The sequence below is a fragment of the Solanum verrucosum genome, unplaced genomic scaffold, assembly GCF_900185275.1.
Source record: "Solanum verrucosum unplaced genomic scaffold, falcon-dt-bn FXZP01000060.1, whole genome shotgun sequence".
Lineage (NCBI taxonomy): Eukaryota > Viridiplantae > Streptophyta > Magnoliopsida > Solanales > Solanaceae > Solanum > Solanum verrucosum.
Window position 1 is genome coordinate 3,759,288 of NW_026020129.1, and position 19,209 is coordinate 3,778,496.

The following is a 19,209-nucleotide window of genomic DNA, read 5'->3' on the forward strand; positions in this document are numbered from 1 at the left end:
ATTTTAGTTTCTAATGAGATTTGAAATATAATAGTCCCAAATATGACTGTGTCAAAGAACCATTTGGACTGTGTAGCTTGATGTTCCATGTCTTATTGGATCAATTTGTTTGCGTCAAATTACATGGGCCAAGTCCATTTTTCACTTGTGCCTAGGCCCATTACTTGGGCCAAGTCCACTTGTCACGTGCCTAGGCCCATTGTTATTATTATAATTTGACTGTTAAGAATGTATTCATGAAGTTTGAAATATAAAATTTAAAAAATTATGAATTACCAAGATGAACATGTGAAGAGGAGGAATTTTCCTGCGGTTATTTTCCAAAAATCACAATGGGGTATGCCCAATATATTTTAGAGGAAATTTCAAAAATAACTTAGACTATAAACATAATAAAATTCTTTAGTTATAATTTGCTTAATTACGATTTGTAGTGGTATATGTTATAAGGAGGCGAAAGGAAAGCAGAGAGAGGAAAGAAGCGAATTATCTTTGTAATATCAATGATCTTATTTGTAATTTTACCCTTTTTTGTTTTTGATCCTACAGAACACACCCTCAACATTAAAAAAACCTTTTAAATTACGATTTGTAGTGGTATATGTTATAAGGAGGCGAAAGGAAAGCAGAGGGAGGAAAGAAGCGAATTATCTTTGTAATATCAATGATCTTATTTGTAATTTTACCCTTTTTTGTTTTTGATCCTACAGAACACACCCTCAACATTAAAAAAACCTTTTAAATTATGTAAATTTTTTTTTTTCAAAGATGAAGACCTCAAACCATTTTCATTTTATTTATTTTTCCTTGCTTTAACACTTTGTCTGTGTGGTTGCTACGAATTGTTTCATAATATATTGTACTGTGTTATATTGTATTATGTTGTATTATGTTGTATTGTATCGTAATGTATTATTTTAACTTTTAATGAATGCAATGATTGGATAGATTGTATCGTTCTTCATTGTTACATAATGTCACGTGCACACATCCATACTTTGAATAATAAATCTATAAGAGAAGTAGGGTACGGACTAGAGTTACTATGAAATAGTAGAATAAATAATGAAATATAATTATTAAATAATAAATAAAGACTAAATAAGATAAACATATTAAGATAACAATATAATCACACTAAAAATTGATTTTTACATAAAGTGAGTACAACACAACACAACACAACGCATAACAACCATCTTATTTATTTATTACTATTAGTAACTATTAATGAGGTGTCAGTTGTCATGTCATGAGATGCGAAGTCAGTGCGAAGCAGCATTTTTCGACACTTGCATCTGAAATTATTATACTCCTAACTCCTATATACTTTCTTTTCCAATTAACCGCTCCCTTTTCCATCTCTTGCCGCTTCGCTCATTCACCCCCACCCCCCCTTTCTCCACCCGGGCCTCTGCTTTCTTCTCCATATCTAATTCATCATGAGTCTTTTTGGTCTTGGAAGGTAAAGTTGTAATCTTTTTTTAATTTTTTGGGAATTGGGTGTTGATTTCTATGTTTTCATGATATCTGATTGATTTGTGGTGGATCTGTTGATCTGGGTTTTTCTTTCTGTGTTAATATTCTTTGGGTTGTTTCTATTTTAGCTCAACTAGTGTTTTTGTTTTAGTCTTTTAGGTGTTTCTTTTGGTACCCTTTTAGTGTTTTTGAATGCTGATAGTTTAGATGAGGTTAAAGGATTTTTTATTTGGGTGGCCAATTTGGGGTTAGCTGTGTTTTACTGTGGGGCTTTGATGATAAGCATATAAATTTAGTAGTCCTCCGTTTGAGTTTGTTTGTCTGATTTTGACTTGACAGGGAATTGACGGAAGTAAAGAAAGACTTTTGAAATTTGTAGTCTTAAACTAAAAGTTTGTAGAATGTAGTAAAATGTCTTTTGTCACGTGGAGAGTTGGAATTGAAGAATTGCTGAAAAAAAGAAGAAAAGATTCATTCTTTTTTAAACAAACTGAAAATGAAAGCAAGACAATAAACTGAAACGAAGGGAGTACTTTTAAAAGAGAAAATCCGGTTTAGCTATCAGTGTCTCTAGAAATGCATTTGATATAGCCAAATAGTACAAGTTTGTAGATAGTTGTGTGTCCAGTTTAGTTGAAGCTGAAAATGTTAATTGAATGAACTGCCATGTATTTTTTCATTCTTAAAAGGATAAATCAAACTTATCTCATTGTTTCGTTTGTATTGGAGCTGAATTTGCCAAAAGAATGAAACTTTTTAGCAAGTTTCTGGCAATTGATTAATAGTGAGGGTTTGATTTCAAGTATGCATATTTGCGTTGTGCTGTGGGGATATTGCATCATCTCCTAAATTTGACTGGTTTTAGTTTGACCTACTTAACACTGATTGTGTACTCGGCTCACACGTTTGCCTGTGGTTGCATTGAACTTTAACTTCTAGTGCACCTTGCTTTCAGATTTGACTGGATGTTGTCTGTAGCCATATACATCTGTCATCTAATGTATTGTTTGCTCTTTCTATACAGGAATCAGAGAACATTCCGGCCCAAAAAAAGTGCACCCTCAGGGAGTAAGGTTGCACTGTTTCCTAGTCCAGGAGAAGGAATTCTCCTGTAGTCTTCTGTGTTTTTGTACTTATTTTCTGTGTGTTAACTCTTCGGCTGCAACATTTTGATGTTGATACCTCCAATTTCTGGATATTTTCAGTTGCCAAAGAAAGAGCGATCTTCAAGAGTTAGGGAAAACTGACTATGCTTGTCCAATTCTCAAGGATGCTTAGGCAGCTTAGACTTTCTAACCTTCATACTAATATGCGTTTATGACTGACTGCCATGATAGTTGGGTTTCTAGAACTACAAGCGTTATTCAACTTGTTTAGAGGGTGAGACAGTGTCTATGTGATCCCTGGATGCAAAAGTTATCATTACTTTAATTTTAGGGAGCTTTCAACTTTGCGAATGAGATATATAATATATTGGACTTTAGACTGTTAAGCGAGGGAGTCATTTTGTCTTGTTGATGACAGGGAACTGCATCCTAAAATTATAACTATGTGGCTAACGAGGTACTTATTTCTGATATAATGATAAATATGTGTTTTTGGTTCACATGAGGTATGGTTTCTATTTGGAAAGGTTGGAGGCATAGATATGCAAACTTCTATTTTAGTTAGAGAAGCATCAGGATGATATGAAATCATTTGAATAGTCTCGTAACTTTGAGAACCATACTTGTATTTGGAGCTCTTAAGGCTCATCTAAGCTTCAAACTTTGACACAGTAAGATTTGGTTCACTAGGCTAGTTCCATAGTCTAGACTCTAAGAGTATTGCATGCTATGAGTTTAGACCCTTGTGTCAGACATTGACTTGTAACCAGTTCAGATATGTCTAAAGATTCACAATAGGTTGAGTAGCACTGTTCAGCAAGTCTTCTTGCTAGTTTATCAAACTTCCTGGACATTTTTAATATGGTCTTAAATGTATCAACAAGCTGTGGAGTAGAGAATAGTATTTTTTCCTCCTGCATACAGTTTTTTTTTTAAAATGTATTAATTAGGTCATCTTCCTTAATTTTCTCTCCTTTTGTGCAATAACAGGGGGCACAGTTAAGGAAGCATATTGATGCCACATTGGGTAGCGGAAACTTGAGAGAGGCTGTAAGACTCCCACCTGGAGAAGATAGTAACGAGTGGCTTGCTGTCAACAGTACTCTTTCACCCTCTCCACCTTTCTATCTTTCATGCATGTGCATATCATTAGCTAGTGCCCTAATTTTAGCCCTACTTTTTGTGGCTAATGTTTCTAAGACACAAACTGCACATATGATTGCTGTGTTCACTATCACCCTCGAGCTGCAGGTCTAATCTGTGGCTGAAGAAGAGTTTCTCTAAATTTACAAAAAGAAATAAAGTGGATGTTAAAAATGAGAAAGAAAGATTACCCATCTATCCCAAACTAACTGCTCTACTTTCTTTTGATTGTCCCAAAACTTTGTCACTTCTCTGAAAAGGCTCTCTACAATTTCTTGTACCTTTTCAATATATAATACTGCAAGAGATCACACATATGACTTTTTTTTCCTGAAATGGTAAATGTTATTGATGTCAAAACCAGCAATAAGAAAGTGTTGTGATAACATCCAAAAAGTTAGGGGAAAGAAAACCCTGGGTATCTATACAAAAGATTCAATGAATTGTAACAGGGTATCATTATCCTCTATCTGCCATTCCCTTTTATACCAAGTTATCAACAAATTTGATCTTCAGGATTGAGTTGTTCTTCCCTTCAAAGAACCTCTGGTTTCTTTCTTTCCAGACACACCACCAAATGGTTGCTGCCATTGTGTTCAAATCTAACAGAAATTCCAATTCATCTGAGGTTTATTCTCCACGGTTTAGTATCTTTTATTCGAACAGAAAGCTTCAACTCTTCTCTCGTACCCATGCCTTGTTGAATTAGGTTGGTAAATGTGATCTGGGGTGTTGCAGGAGTATTCAACATGTTGAATGGTTAGTTCTAGGTAACAGGTGTTGTAAAGAATGCGGATAGGTTGTAAGCTCATGTGAGTACTGCTATAGTACTAACAAATTTTAAATTATGTAGTAGCTTGATCTCTATTTTTCGTCATCCAAATGCCACATGAACATACCATACCTAAGAAGTTCGACCAAGTGTTAGTAATTCACATTTTGTACAACAATTTTTGATGATTTGCTTACTAACAATTAGAATTTTTAATGATGTTTAAAGGCTGGTACAAAGTAAAATGAATTGCGTAGCAGAAAGAATTCTAGATAGAAGCTTTCATGCTCTGCTTACATGTGAGTTTCCTTTGAAGTCAATTGTGAGAACAGAGTGCTTCATATACTATGTTATCATTTCTCTCATCATGCTCACACACACATTAATTTCGTTTCTTTGGTGAGTTGTTGCTATTATTCAATCTAAATTTCAAAACTGAATGGAGGCTTTATCTTGCAATATCCAGCTGTCGATTTCTTCAACCAGGTGAATCTGCTTTATGGCACGTTGACCGAGTTCTGTACACCAGAGAACTGCCCTACAATGACTGCAGGCCCTAAGTATGTTCAGTAAATGATTGTTTTGATGATACCTGTGCAAAGTACTATATGCTATGTAGTCCAGTGATGTATAAGAATAATGAGTAATCATTTAGATGCTCGCTGATTATATATCAAAATGTTGCTTTCCTGAGAAATATTTGAGAAGTATTATAATTATATTAGTCATTTCCTCATTTCTTTCTCTAGTTGGTATTTGTACTTCCATTGATGATTTCGTTACTAATTGGTGAATGTTCTACAGTTTAGCAAAGCTATCCTCTAAGTGGAGTTTAACTTATTTAGGTTCTGATTTAGATGCTAAAAAACTAGAAACATTTAAATCCTTCCACCAGGTTTGCAATTTGACCACCAATTATGTGAAATTACCTTGAATTCAGTTGAATGTGTTTCCATTAGAAAGATTTAAAGCCATGTATGTTGCTCATGAGAATGTTCTTTGTTTATTTTTCTTGGACTGACTAAACCTTGAGAACTTTCTGGATCATCTTGTTGGAAGTTAGCAGGTGTTCCTGGAGCATTGGTTATTTCATCTATTGTCCCCGTCCGTGTGTCATTCTGCTTACTTGTCTAGAAAGTTGATACAAGCATTCTAATGATTATACTCATCTTGTTGTGAATCAAACAACTCTTAAATTTTCTTCCCGTCTATAATGAGTTGTGCTTTTCTTCTTCTACCATTTGTCTAATATATGATATCTGTATAGCGTTCCATTCCACCCTTTGTGACAGAAAAAGACATACCTGAAACAGGAAAAGAAGAAAAATGTAAGGACTGGGATTGTATTGGAGCTAACAGTCTGTTCCTTTGTAATTCTGCATCTTCTTGATGAATTTTCTAATACATTTTAATTACTTCCCCAAAAATAAATATAAGGATTAGAATTTGGTAAGACAATAAAAGGTCTAGTTTCGAGACAATTTCTTACTTCTTTTCTTGTATGAAGTATAGTGAGGGAAAGAGTGGGTAATGACGTAAATGTGGTTGTTTCTTGCACTGCTTTTACGCAAAGATGTCATTTAATGGAGATGTCTGCCTGTTAAATGATCATGGGTGAGTGTGAATTCTAGGTTTCAGCCACAATACTCTGCCTTCAGCTATTTGCTGCCTTTTTGGAAGTAAACTAGTCTTCTTTGATGTTGACAAATTTGCTTCAATACCATCACGAGTGCGGCAAAATTTTTGGAAGGTCCAAGAAACATAGATCTTGTCAGAGAAATGCGGAGAGATGGAAGATGGTCCCATCATGTATATGGTGGACAGTATGGCTAGAGAGGAACCAGAGATGTCATGAAGGAAAGCAGAGCAACATACAAAGATTTAAGCTTAACTGCTTAGCTCTGTATTATTTTTGGTGTAAACAAGTAGTCTTAGATAGCTCAGAAGTAATCAGCACAACTATAGACTGGCTGTAACTTGGTAGGTATAGGAGCCTATGTAACTACAACACTTTTGGAGGGGAACTACACTTTTGAGGTAGTATACCTGTGGATAAATATAGACTAACTGTTACTTTTATAAAAAAAAAAAAAATCAGAAATGGTTAAATCTGACAAAGGGTCTAAGTAGCATACATACATAAAGGATAAACTTAGAGAAGATCGTTTAAAATGGTTTGGCCATGTCCTATGTAGACCTCCATATGCATCGGTATATAGATGCCACGATAGGACGATTGAAGATGATAAAAGGGGATGAAGTAGATTTAAAATCATATTAAAGGAAGATGTTTCAAAGACTTACTATCTCTGAGAATCAATGTGAATTTGAATAAGAAAGAACACAATGAAGATATAGGATGTATATAGGTGACACCAACTACATGAGAGTAAGATATAGGATGTATATAGGTCACTTTATTTGAAAATCGGTTTTTGAATTCCGAATCCGTCTTGAAGTTTGTATTTCAAATTTGGATCACTGCTATAACCTGTTTTCCTACTCACTTTTCACCTTAGAAAATTGTATTTAAGTACATTCAAGCAGGAACATTATTCCAAATATACTTTGCAAAAAGTATAACCAAACAGAACTTCCATCTTCAACTCCAACAACAACAACATACCCAGTGTAATTCTACAAGTGGGGTCTGGGGAGGATAGTGTGTGCGAGACCTTGCCCTACCTTGAAAGGAAGAGAGGCTTTTCCGATGGACTAAATTCCAACTCCATAAATTCCAAATAAAATAAAAGATACTTGGAATCTATGGCCAAACACCGGCGGATAGAGGTTATGGACCCTTCTTAGTTAGAAGTAAATTCTTTCCGGTAAAGAGTGATTTTTTACCATGAAGAGGGGAGAAGAATACAAATTAATGGTTTTGATGAATGGAGCAAAAAAACAAAAAGGAAGTCTTGATTTTTTTTTTCTTTTTCATGATATATTTTTTCCGCACTCTTGACTTCCATTAGTTATTGGTGAATTGCAGTTTCTGCTGCACTTTTATATGGAAATTTGACTAATTTGCTGGTTATGTTTATCCCTGTGAATTCTCATTCCTCCTTACTTAAGTCCAACTTTGATTATGATAGTCTGAACCAAATTAAAATGTTTCTTATGGTGTTATTTTGATGTTTCAAGAGAAGAAAAATTCAGACGGTATTCCTGACTTCTTCACATATTGATTTCAGATACGAGTACAGGTGGGCTGATGGAGTACAAATTAAGAAGCCTATTGAAGTTTCGGCTCCAAAATACGTTGAATATTTGATGGACTGGATTGAAACTCAATTGGATGATGAATCTCTATTTCCTCAAAGGCTTGGTAATTACTGGTCTTTAATTGGAAAGTAATAACATGCTATTTTACTGTACATTACAGGTGCGATCGATGTACACAGTTTCTACTTTTGAGTGTATTAAAATTTGACCCTCATCTAAGATATATTTCACACGTTTCAAGAGTAAAATCTCATTTTATAATTCTAAGTCAAAGTACCATCGAATTGTTCCACATCAAATCATCTCTAAAAACTACTCTATTATCATTCTTTTTTTCTACTCTGTTATCTTTCTGCGTATATTGTATCGGTCTGCTTTTTGATTAGTGGTTTTCAACTTATAAAAAAAGTTACTAATATAATATGGAAGTCTAGCTTCTTGGTCTTCAGGAGGTCTGAAGTTGTATTGGACAAAAAGATCTTAGAGAGGCCCCTTTCCTGAACAACCCCCAAGTAAAAAAAACAATTACGTTGATTTAGTCATTTACTTTTTAATTAGTCTTGTTGGGTGGGGTGTGTGGGTGGGGGATAGTGTGGTGCCAAACTCTGGGCTTGGAGATGGGTTGGTGGGATGAGGTATTCTAGCTTTATTGATATCTATTCTCTTTCCATCTTAGTTTGGAGAATGCTAATGCCTTTGTTCTTGATTCTCTGTGCTAAATTTTGTAGGTGCGCCGTTTCCATCCAACTTCAAGGATGTTGTCAAGACAATTTTTAAGCGTCTCTTTCGTGTGTATGCACATATTTATCACTCCCATTTTCAGAAAATTGTGAGTCTTAAGGAGGAGGCCCATTTGAATACGTGCTTTAAGCATTTCATACTCTTCACCCATGTGAGTTATCTGAATCTCTTCCTTGTGCACATTACTAGTATATCTTTCGTCCAAAGTTTGAAAACATGTTAATTGCATGTATCTGTCCAAATTATTGATCAAATTAATGTCGTGTTATCTTTGTTTTTTTTCTGGTTGTCTGTTAAACTTTTCAAAGGATTATGTGTAGAAAATTAAAGAATTGATATCCTAGTACACAACTGAGGGGATTTTTTTGGTCTTTCTATGGAAGTCCATCATTCACTAGTTTAGTGGATGCTTGTTTGTTGCTGAACGAAGGTACTATTGTTCACAAGGAAACAATTTTAAGCTTCAATAATGGATGGCTCCCAAATCTAGAAGGAGTAGAAGATCTTGAATATTTATTCAAAAAATGTCATTTAAAACGGAATGAGTGATCTAAGTTATATTGTTTCAAGAAGCACCCAAGGCTGGAAACTTTAAGTCAGTTTTCTCTTCAACTTCTTTCTTTTTTTACTCTTCATCAAACATGGATAAGTCTAGATTTTACTGAACATATCTTTTTGGCAAGTTAGTGAGGAATATGTATGATTAAGTTTATAGCTCTCGTCTAATATTGGTTAAGGTGTCCCTAGGGCTTAGGTCAAGTGGCAAAGGTTGAGGACTTGTGATGTAAACTAGACATTCGAGCCCCGCGCCATGTGAACTGAACTTAGTATTTAAGTGAAGCAGTGTATCGGGGGGGACCCATTATCCAGAGTTTCAAAGGTTGAGGTAGGTTGGCCCCAGATTTCTCGGTAAAAAGAAAAAGAAAAGTATTTATGAAGGCAATGCCTTTAATATAAATGCAGGTCATGTTCCAGATTAATTTGTTCTAACGATATTTTTAATGTTGAACTTGGTTAATTGCTTCTCTTTTAGGACTTCTGCTCAGTCAAATTACTAATATGTTCTCTTTCATACTGAAAAACATGAACTATGTTTGTTGTTGAGAGTAAGAACATACTACTTTGCTGTCATTATAGCATCACTGATAGTTGTTAGGCCACGTGCATGGAGGAATGATCTTACAGATTTTATTCCTAGGAAGTTGAGTAGTTAGGAGGTGTGGAAGTCTTGTTTGCATAATGACACCTTTCAAACAAAGGTTACTCAGGTGTGGACTGTGGTTTAACTCTAAATAACTCTTATGAAAAAGGCGGGCACTCTGTGAGGTGTTGGACATAGAAGCTAGGGAGGTTAATAGAAACCTGGTTTGCAAGAAGAGTAGTGGTTTTCGGGTGTATATAGGAAAAAGGGAAGACAGAAGTATTCGACCTTGAGATGTGTTGATTGACATTAGCCATTCCCTGACAGACATATTTTTCGTTTTTATTTTCAGCAGCTAAGTATTTAATTGTCGTAAGAGAGCAGAAAGTGTAAATTTTTCCACTAGATTAAGATGTGGGAGAAATGTAATTTTCCTGGTGCCTACTTCTTTTATTCTGATTTGCATCTTTTCCCCTACTAGGAGGGGTTATTATGGAGCGTAACTTTTGACTTTTGAGGGTTAGATCTTTCGTGTAGGACCTGAATCACACACCTCTAGTCCTTAATTTCGGATAGTTCTTCCTTCTTGCTATCCCCTTATAAGCAACAAAGTTTCCAGCACTACCTTATTTACAGAGAATGAAAATTGTTGCTAGGAAGGAACAAAGATACTGACTAGTCAGTATCTGATGCTGGCTGCTGGTTATTTGTTTGAAGGAGGTTATGCGAGTTGTTTTTGAGAACATAGGTTTTGTCATTGTGCAACATAAGTTGTTTACTTGTTTTGTATATGGAGTTGATTAATAATTGTATGTTTATCTTGTAGGAGTTTGGACTGATTGACAAGAAGGAACTGGCTCCACTCCAAGAGATTATAGAATCCATCATCGTCCCGTACTGAACAACGTGGTATTTCACTGTGCTGCTAAAGCTGGAACTAAATAGTGTAATGTAATGTAATAATCCAAAGTGTATAGCCTCAGCTGACAATTTGAAGTGTCTATGAATGTATAATGGTTGTAGCTTTTTCTATATTGCTTTCAAGCAAAGTCCTTTTGTGTATGACTAAACGAAGACCAAACAGATAGAACCTGGAGTTGAGAAATCGTCTTTCTATCTTACAAAGGTAGGGGTAAATTTTGTGTACATTCTATTCTCTCTAGACCCCTATGCTATGTATGCTATTGTTGGAGATATTGACCATGGTAGTAGTGTTTTGATTTTTTCCCTTTTATCACGAAAGCCATTTTAAAAAAAATATTTTTTTGGTTGACATATCATAGAAAGTTGCTTTGAGAAAATGAGATCCCCCCCCCCTATGATTAGATAAAATCGAGTGATTTGTTTATGTAAAATTGTTTAGCCATTATCTAAATGATTAGGTAAAGTTGAACGACTTATTCTTTATATTTAACGACTTTGATACAATAATGTAAAAGTTTCGTGTCACTTTGTGATATCATTTCTATTTTAGGGGTGTATCTGGTATGAAGGAATTTTTTTGTTAAAAAAAAATAATTCATGGTTGGATGGCTCAAATACTTGACTTTAATGTACCGTTCTCTTTTTAGTGGATGTGTCGAGTCAAACAGTGACAAGTAAAAAAGAATGGAGGGAATAGTCTCTTAAATAATTTTGAGGAATTTTATATTTAAGTTTATTAAAAGTGAACACTGATTTTCATCAAATAATGGTAAGTTTGATTCTTAAATTTGACAAAATTAAGAAAGAAGAAATGCTTCACCAAAACACCAGGAAAGTCCTGTCAAATCAAAGAAATTGCAACAACCAAAATAGCACTAACACTAAAAATAGATTTTAAAAAAGGCATAAACTATACCTCAAAAATCTTGGTAGACACCCAAAATAGAAAAATAGCTAAAATCGAAAATAGGATTCACCTAAATATGAGTTCTCGAAGTTTTTTTCTTTTCCCCACTAAATCAAACAACCAAAATTAGTTTAATATTTGGGAAATATTATTTTTTTGACAAACTTAAAGGATTAAAACTGTCCAAAAATAGACTTAAGGAACTATTATAAACTTACCCCAAACTTAACGAACCAGTAATTGTCATTTACTCCATCTTTTTCCTTTATTTTTTCTTTAATATAAATTGCCCATGAATAGATTTAAGTCACATCTTCATTTTCTTTTATACACAATTTGTTATTTTTTTTTTAATTATGTATGTAATACACATGTCTAAAGCTTCATACCTTTTAACATTTATATTTTAGAATAATGCTAAATGGCCAGAAATTTAAAAAGTCTATAATATTTTTTTTGTTTTAAAATAAACTTTTTTTTAAAATTAAAAGGTAATAAAGTTAAAAGGGTAAAAATGTTCAAAAAGTTAAAATAACATAATTCATAACATAGTGTAAAATATGTTATTTTATCATTCTGACGAAATTTTCTGGCCAAAAGGATTTTTCCTTTATTTTATTCCTAATCACTTTTCTAAGTTTTCTTACAAAAAATGACAAGATGTGTTGAATATTTTAATATAGACATCTACTTCCTGGTCCTTTCGAGCCCAGTCAAAATCTGGAGCATGGAATTTGAAGGATTTTATAAATGAGCTGTGACTAATATTAAATATCTCAATTTTTTTTTAGTTTCATATCTGAACTATCAAAAGTGTGAGTTTTCTACTTGAATCATCATCAAATATTTATCGAAATACCTCAAGATCCTCAACTATCAATTATTTATTTTTTCTATCTAAAATATCACCATTATTTATATAGAAAAAGTGAAACAAAAAATTGATAATAATCCAAGTATGAAACTCAAAAAATCAGAATACTGTTTTTAATATATTTCATGTGGAAAACATTTTTCTTCCTACCAAACCTACCATAGAGTATTGAATTGCCGCCAACCTAATTGTCATCAATGCTATTATCTAACTAAGTACTTCTTATTCTCCACATAAGTTAACATCTTTTTTAATTCACTTGCAATAAATGGAAATACAACAAACTAGAGTGTATTTAAAATAATATTTTTTAAATTTTTTTATTGTGCTTTGTCCATCCATAGTTACCAGAAACTACCTTAATTAAAGTAACAATACAACAATAGTCTACTTTTTAATGTCAAATTGACACTTACCAAGCTAGACAAATGAATAACTTAAGAGCAATATCCTCAAATGTTTCATTCAAGGCATTTCTCTAACCAAAGAATATGTTACAAAAATGGCTATACTATTATCAATGTTCCTAACCATCAAGAGGCACATGAGAATTCCTAGTATCTTTGTGACTAGTCTCTGAAGCTGCAAAACCATAAGCTCCAGTAGTGGCAGCAAGGACAACAAATATCATGGAGAAAAGTTGGAGGTTTGCTAGTAACTCCCCTCGAACTTCGCTATCTTCTGAACGACACATGACATCGTTCCCTTTGAGTTGGCAACCTTCTGGCATCATAGGACCATACAGAGTGAATGCAGTTTGATAGAACCAGAGGCCTTGGAGTGCTACAGAAATGCCGCTAGCCAAGTCAATGGGGAAACTGGTGGGCATAAGAGCTCCAGCGATAGTTGTCAATATGCATAGACCTATGAGGAGGACAAGGATAAGGTGATAGTACCCTTCGAGGCCTTTGTGGGTTGTGGAGTGGAAAAAGAACAAGAAATACTCTGCAGAGAATGCTGTGGCAGCGATCAAGCAGAGAGCTCCTTCAGGCAAGGGAAGAAAACTGAAGGATGAAAGCAAATTTATCCAGTTAAAGACTGATGGAATGGAAGATCCAAGACAAACAGATAGTCATATACACAAAAAATATTCAAAGTTGGGCAAGATAGTTCATAGATATTCCACACACTGAGAGATGTAGCATAGGCAACTCCTCCAGGAGATTAATACAAGTTGAAAGTAGGATAGCTCTGTGTTGGAAATGGCCCCCCAAGAAATGGTAAGGTATTAACAATATGCCTAAAGCAATGAACGCATGTAGTTGCAACATTTAGATTTTTCCTCACTCATCAAATGATTGTGAATAATGCAATGTTCCAGTTTTACTTAGTAAAGGATACACAAACTGTAATCCCACTCTGAATATTTGCTGAACTGCTGGAAATAAGTCATCACTTTAAGGAAGAGTTTCAACACATTGCATGATAGCACAACTAATTCATGAATATCTTGTCTAAACCGATTCTTATCAGGCTTTAAAAACACATGTGATAAGGTTGATGATGGTTATAGTCATCTAAATTTCTTTTTAACTTAGTTCATTTTCAGATAAAAACTGATTCCAAAACACGTTTAGGAGCATGATTTCCAAGGATTGCATAAAGAAGTAGGCAATCTAAGGAATCCAGACCTCTGTTCTGTCGGCCAGCAAGAAAGATGATAATGAATTATTGATGCGGGCGGAACAAACATCAAATATCATTAATTTAACATACACAGTATTCAGCTTACACGTTCAGTCATGTGATTGTAATGGTATGTTTTCAAGTATACGCATGTTCATTGACTTGCAGACTCGAGTCTTATTCTTCACATCGATTCTAGAACTTGTGAATGGGACTACTCAGTTCAAGAATGTATTAACCTTTTAAAGAAATAACAAAGCAGGAATTGACTTCTTTTCTTGCGCATGGCTCAATTCTGGTTCCAACTAATCAAATTTTAAAACGATATACGACTAAACTCAGACTTGCAATTCCTACAACAGCCAGTAAAAGCTCTTTAGTTCAGCCAGTTTCCAACTGCCAGCACTTGTTATACCTAACTGGTATCACACTTATCTTGCAAGAAGAATGTGTTACAGTGCCTGTTTTGACTGCTTTTCTTTAACTTTGAAGGGTTGCTATAGCTTAAGACTAGAAATGCCTAGAGATGCGGATATCTAGAAACAGGCAAAGAGAAATAAAAAGGAAAGTGGATGGAGTATCCATAGGACAAATCAAGTAAGGGCAGTTAGAAGACTGGAATTTCATCATTGTCCTTGGGAGAGGGGACGGAAACCACCTATTTTTGCTTGCAATCTGTCATTTTCCACTTTTCTCATGGGGATGGTGCAGCAGTCTTACTCAAAGAAGGACTTATATGCATATGATTATTTCAAAAGTATGGTTACTTGATTTGCAGTAATCCAACTCGACAGTATGTGAATTACTTGATAAAATTTAGACCATCGTAATTCTTGAGAAGATTGTATGAACAACTATATTGATGCCTAAAAGAGAACTATGAAGTGTGTATGAAGTTCCAATAAATTCTAACTAGGCTGAAGAACTCAATGTACTTCCCTAAATATGACGAGAACACTAAGGAAAACTAAAAACTAAAAATGATTACAACAGGATATTGGACACTCATTCAATCTTCTCATCATCTTCACATACAAAGAAAGAAGGTTCCAAATATAAGTTCTTTACAAATAGAAAAGCCAGAGCCAATGCCTCAATCAGCAAATAATTATTAGAAATCAATCAAATTTATTATTTCACTCAACCTTCTATCAAATCAAGCCCCATAGCTAGCAACCTCACAATTCACTTGTGATAATAGAGAAGGAAAAAGAGTTGGTAAGCATTAACTTTATGGTTCAGCATCACAAGTCTACAAAAGTACTATGTTGAACATGTGGAAAATTGTACCACATGATCAAACACTAATTAGGAGAACGATTGTCTGGATCATTTCACTTCTACACTACTACTACGATTCAAATTTACTTTAACATATAATCAAAAATACCCTTAGGCCAACAAGCACCAAAGTCAAGCAAGATTATGAATCAGGAAAACTAACCTGGTTTTCTCTGAAAGTAGCACAATCAAACCAAAGATGACGAACATGAGAAGCATTCCAGCATGCTCAAAGTTATTCATATGAGTAGGATTCAAAACTCCATGAACGAGAAGTTTGAGGTGTGTCGAATAGAAGAGCTCAATACAGAAATCAATAAAACCTCCAATTGCTATCACATAAAGTTCCAAATATTTCAACTTCCCATCAAAACCCGGAACAGGGCTCCAAACCCTTACCCTGAATGACTTGGGATTCGATGAATATCTAACCAGTGCAGACCATATATGCCACATACCAATCACAAGAAACAGTGTCCCAGGAAGAACATGCCCAGGAAAAGAACCCATCTTTTCTTGCAACAACCAAGAAAAGATCTACCAAACAGTTTCAACACAATTCAAGATTTACCCAATTCTTGAAACTTCTTCAACACAATATCACCAAAAAGGAAAACACACACTTTTCTAATATACCCTGTTCTATGTAATTATGCTCTGTAAAAAACTAAAATTTAGCTTATCTAAAACAGATAAGCTAGAAAGATGAGCTCCTTGTACAGTTAACTTTCTGTGAGAATATATTCTTAAACAAACTGAATCAATCCCCACTTACCCAGAAACGATACTGCACAATCTTTGAAGAAAGCAAACTCGTTAACTACAACCTGTTCCATAGAAAAACAGCTGTTAAACTTAGTTGTGAGCAAACAATATTGGTCATTCACCAAACTACTCTTCCAAAGCAAATCAGAAATAAACTTTTTCAACGAAATAATTTCACAAAAAGCTGATTTTTTTGAATTGACAAAAGAGAATTCAGAAAAGTAGGGAATTCCGTGTATTCAAGGCCCACTAACGACAACTACATAAAAGTCAAAATAGTACTACCAGTGGCGGAACCAATATTTTCAAAAAAAATACAAAGAAGTAAACACCCGAAGAAGATACAGTAAAAATAATCCTAATCATATATATTCGAATAAACCCCTTGATCCTATCTACCTCCGCCTATTAACAGGCTTGAAAATGAAAGTAAGTAAAAAAATTCCACATTTCCACGACTGTAATTATCAAGATTTGAAAAACCCAATTTCAGATCTATAATTTATTAATCAATCGCAGCCCCAGTTAAGTAAACAACCCAAAAAAAAGGGAATTGCTAAAACCAAGAAGAGTTGAACAGCAAAAGGGTAGTTGCAGGTAAATGTAACGCACCTTTGTTTTTGTGAATGCCGAAAAAAAGAGTATAGTTTATCTTCTTGTTATTTGTGATGCAAGAAAAGCGAGGATAAAACTAAAAAGTAAAAGGAATGATGAAGAAAGTGGGGATCGGAGAAAGTTGAGATTGGGTCATAGAGAAGACAGAGGTGACGGCAATTATGGACGTATTATTGAATCTATTTTCATTTTATATTTGAACGGTCCCTTAGTTTTTTTCTCTTTCCTATCTATACAGAAAAAGGCTTTTTTTTTTTTTTTTTTTTTTTTATGAAATTCGCTTTTGTTAGAAAGTTTTTTATCTCCTATGTTCTAATGTGGAATATTATGGGCAACTTTTTTAAGCCGTATAAAGTTTATAATTTAAAAAATATCAATAGTAAAGTTAGTATAGTAAATATATTTTTAATAAACATTTTCTTAAGGATGGTATTAGGTTAATTTGGATCGAGTAAAATAACTCGAGGAAGTACATGTTAGACATGGATGAATGTTTTTGATTTATTGTTAATGATTTAATCAAATAGTTTAGATAATAAGATTTATAATAAAGTCTTAATATTACTAACTAAATATTTGTTAATTAAAGTATTTTTACAAAAATAATAATTTACCATTCTATTTACTTTCATAGTTAAAAAAACTACAGCTCGTTGTCACCTATCATTATTAATTATCAATAATTTAATCAATGTTGTCAATCATCAAAGTTATTCATAATCATCGTTAGCCATTATTCATAATTGTCATTATCTTCAATTACTGTCGATATCCATAACTATTGATTGACCATTATCATCCCCATTAGCTATTAAATACAACCATTACCAATAGACAATAATCAACATCATCTCCAATGTACATTTAAAATCATCATAGCTAGCCATTACCAATGGATGTATAATTTCTTAAAATTATTTTGATATAATATTAAATTGATTTATTATGTTATTTTAGTTCTTCTTAAGATTACTAGATGAGTGCTAGTTGGAAAGTGTGTGTCTTACAAATTTCACTTTTAAAAGTTTAAAAATTTCAATTCACCATGTTAGAGTTACCTAAAGGAAATATTCGAACATTAATAGTACCTGATATAGAAATTTCACTTGTAATTTTTTTGAATTTCAATATACTATGCTAGAATCTTTTCATATTTTAGTTAAAGTCATTTTTGTACAAATTTTATTTCCTCATTAAATATTGCTAAATAAGCACAATCTTTTAAACGATACATAAATATTGATAAGCGTCACGCGATTTAAAATGTCTTTTTACCCCATTTTTTTTTTAAAAAAATTTCGTATCACTTTCTGCCCACAAACAATTAGCTTTTACAAATTCAAGATGGGGACAATAATTTCGTTTAAAAATTAAAAAAAGACTAGAAAAAAAAAGTTAAAGAAGGAAAAAGACAAAAGTTGTATCATGATATGCACGTACTGTGTTATTGCAAGGAAAAGTTAAATTTTCTGACAAGAGAGAATATAATTAACTCATAAGCCAAAAGAAAACAAATTTAGATAAGAATTTAAACCCTTTTCATTTGTAAAGTCAAAAGTGCCTACTGGGATTAGCAAACACTTTGCAGAAACATTGATACTTTGGGTCCTCGCTAAGTAAAATCATGTGTCCCATTTTAAAGTAATTTGTTACCAATTTGGCATCATGGAATTGGCCACGCCAAAATTGGGACTCCGCGTCCTATTGTTGAGTTCCATCCACAATGTGATAGCTAGAAATTCACCAGTTGAAGAATGGCTCAAAATCCCTTTATTATCATTCCTCTGTTTCAGGCAATCCACATGGTTTTTCCATGCTACAAACTCCATTGCAGCAGCACAAGCACCAGAAGTGAAGAAAGAGACAACAGGTATGTCAAATTTCATGAAAATTTCCCTCCTCGCGCTATATTTGGTGTTTTTCCCTTCTGCCAGATTCATTCCGAAACTGATACTCAACCACTGTTAGCCAATAATTACAACATTAACAAGTATAATACAAATAGTTGATTTGCTTCCAAAAGAAAATCACATCCAATGAGAGACACACAAACAAAACAATTACAAATAACTCACTGATATATACTTAGATTGTTTATGGGAGCGATTAAAATTTCACAATAATAATATAACTTATTATATATCAATAAGCTGGGCACAGGGGCAGCAGGTAAGGCTCGTAAAAATGTCCTTGGCCTTATGCCCCCAATTTTAGGGCCCCCATTTTTTAGTTAATTAGGTAGGATTAAATTTTTAAAAAAATATTAGAACTAAGACAATAAATGCAAAGGCCCCATTTTTTAGTTAATTAGGAAAGATTAATTTTTTTTAAAAAAAATTGTTAGAGCTAAGTCAATAAATGTTAACGGCTAAATGAAGTGATGACTATGACTTTTTAACTTTCCAATAAAAAGTTGTGTACTTTTTTTAAATGTACAAGTTATCTCTTTTTTTTTTACCTTATTTTTTTTTCTAATTTTATTTTTATATATTTTATCTTCCTCCCTTCTATTTCTTCTCACTTTCTCTTTTCTAATCTTACATCTCTCTCTTATTCAAAGCTAAAAAAATTTACTTGTTCTATTGATAATTTATATTTTAAATTTGGAGAAAA

At 33.5% G+C, this 19,209-nt stretch overlaps 2 protein-coding genes across 2 annotated transcripts; one reads left to right on the forward strand and one right to left on the reverse strand.

Moving 5' to 3' along the window:
• Positions 1-1,249: 1,249 nt before the first annotated feature.
• On the forward strand, positions 1,250-10,750 carry LOC125826603 (MOB kinase activator-like 1A). Its single transcript, XM_049505953.1, has 7 exons — positions 1,250-1,465; positions 2,504-2,552; positions 3,576-3,684; positions 4,967-5,060; positions 7,692-7,825; positions 8,451-8,614; positions 10,431-10,750. The coding sequence occupies exons 1-7, from the start codon at positions 1,443-1,445 to the stop codon at positions 10,503-10,505; spliced, it is 648 nt and encodes a 215-aa protein (XP_049361910.1). The 5' UTR covers positions 1,250-1,442; the 3' UTR covers positions 10,506-10,750.
• A 1,898-nt stretch (positions 10,751-12,648) lies between these two features.
• LOC125826963 (uncharacterized) lies at positions 12,649-16,124 on the reverse strand. Its single transcript, XM_049506316.1, has 2 exons — positions 15,380-16,124; positions 12,649-13,313 (listed from the first exon to the last, which is right to left on the reverse strand). The coding sequence occupies exons 1-2, from the start codon at positions 15,724-15,726 to the stop codon at positions 12,836-12,838; spliced, it is 825 nt and encodes a 274-aa protein (XP_049362273.1). The 5' UTR covers positions 15,727-16,124; the 3' UTR covers positions 12,649-12,835.
• Between the last annotated feature and the right edge of the window lie 3,085 nt (positions 16,125-19,209).

Bases quoted from the DNA above. Each gene is read 5' to 3' on its own strand.
- LOC125826603 (XM_049505953.1), top strand. From the start codon at position 1,443: ATGAGTCTTTTTGGTCTTGGAAG. The intron at 1,466-2,503 runs GTAAAGTTGTAA...CTTTCTATACAG, and splicing joins AGTCTTTTTGGTCTTGGAAG to GAATCAGAGAACATTCCGGC. The intron at 5,061-7,691 runs GTATGTTCAGTA...TATTGATTTCAG, and splicing joins ACAATGACTGCAGGCCCTAA to ATACGAGTACAGGTGGGCTG.
- LOC125826963 (XM_049506316.1), bottom strand. From the start codon at position 15,726: ATGGGTTCTTTTCCTGGGCATGTTCTTCCTGGGACACTGTTTCTTGTG. The intron at 13,314-15,379 runs GTTAGTTTTCCT...TTCATCCTTCAG, and splicing joins CTACTTTCAGAGAAAACCAG to TTTTCTTCCCTTGCCTGAAG.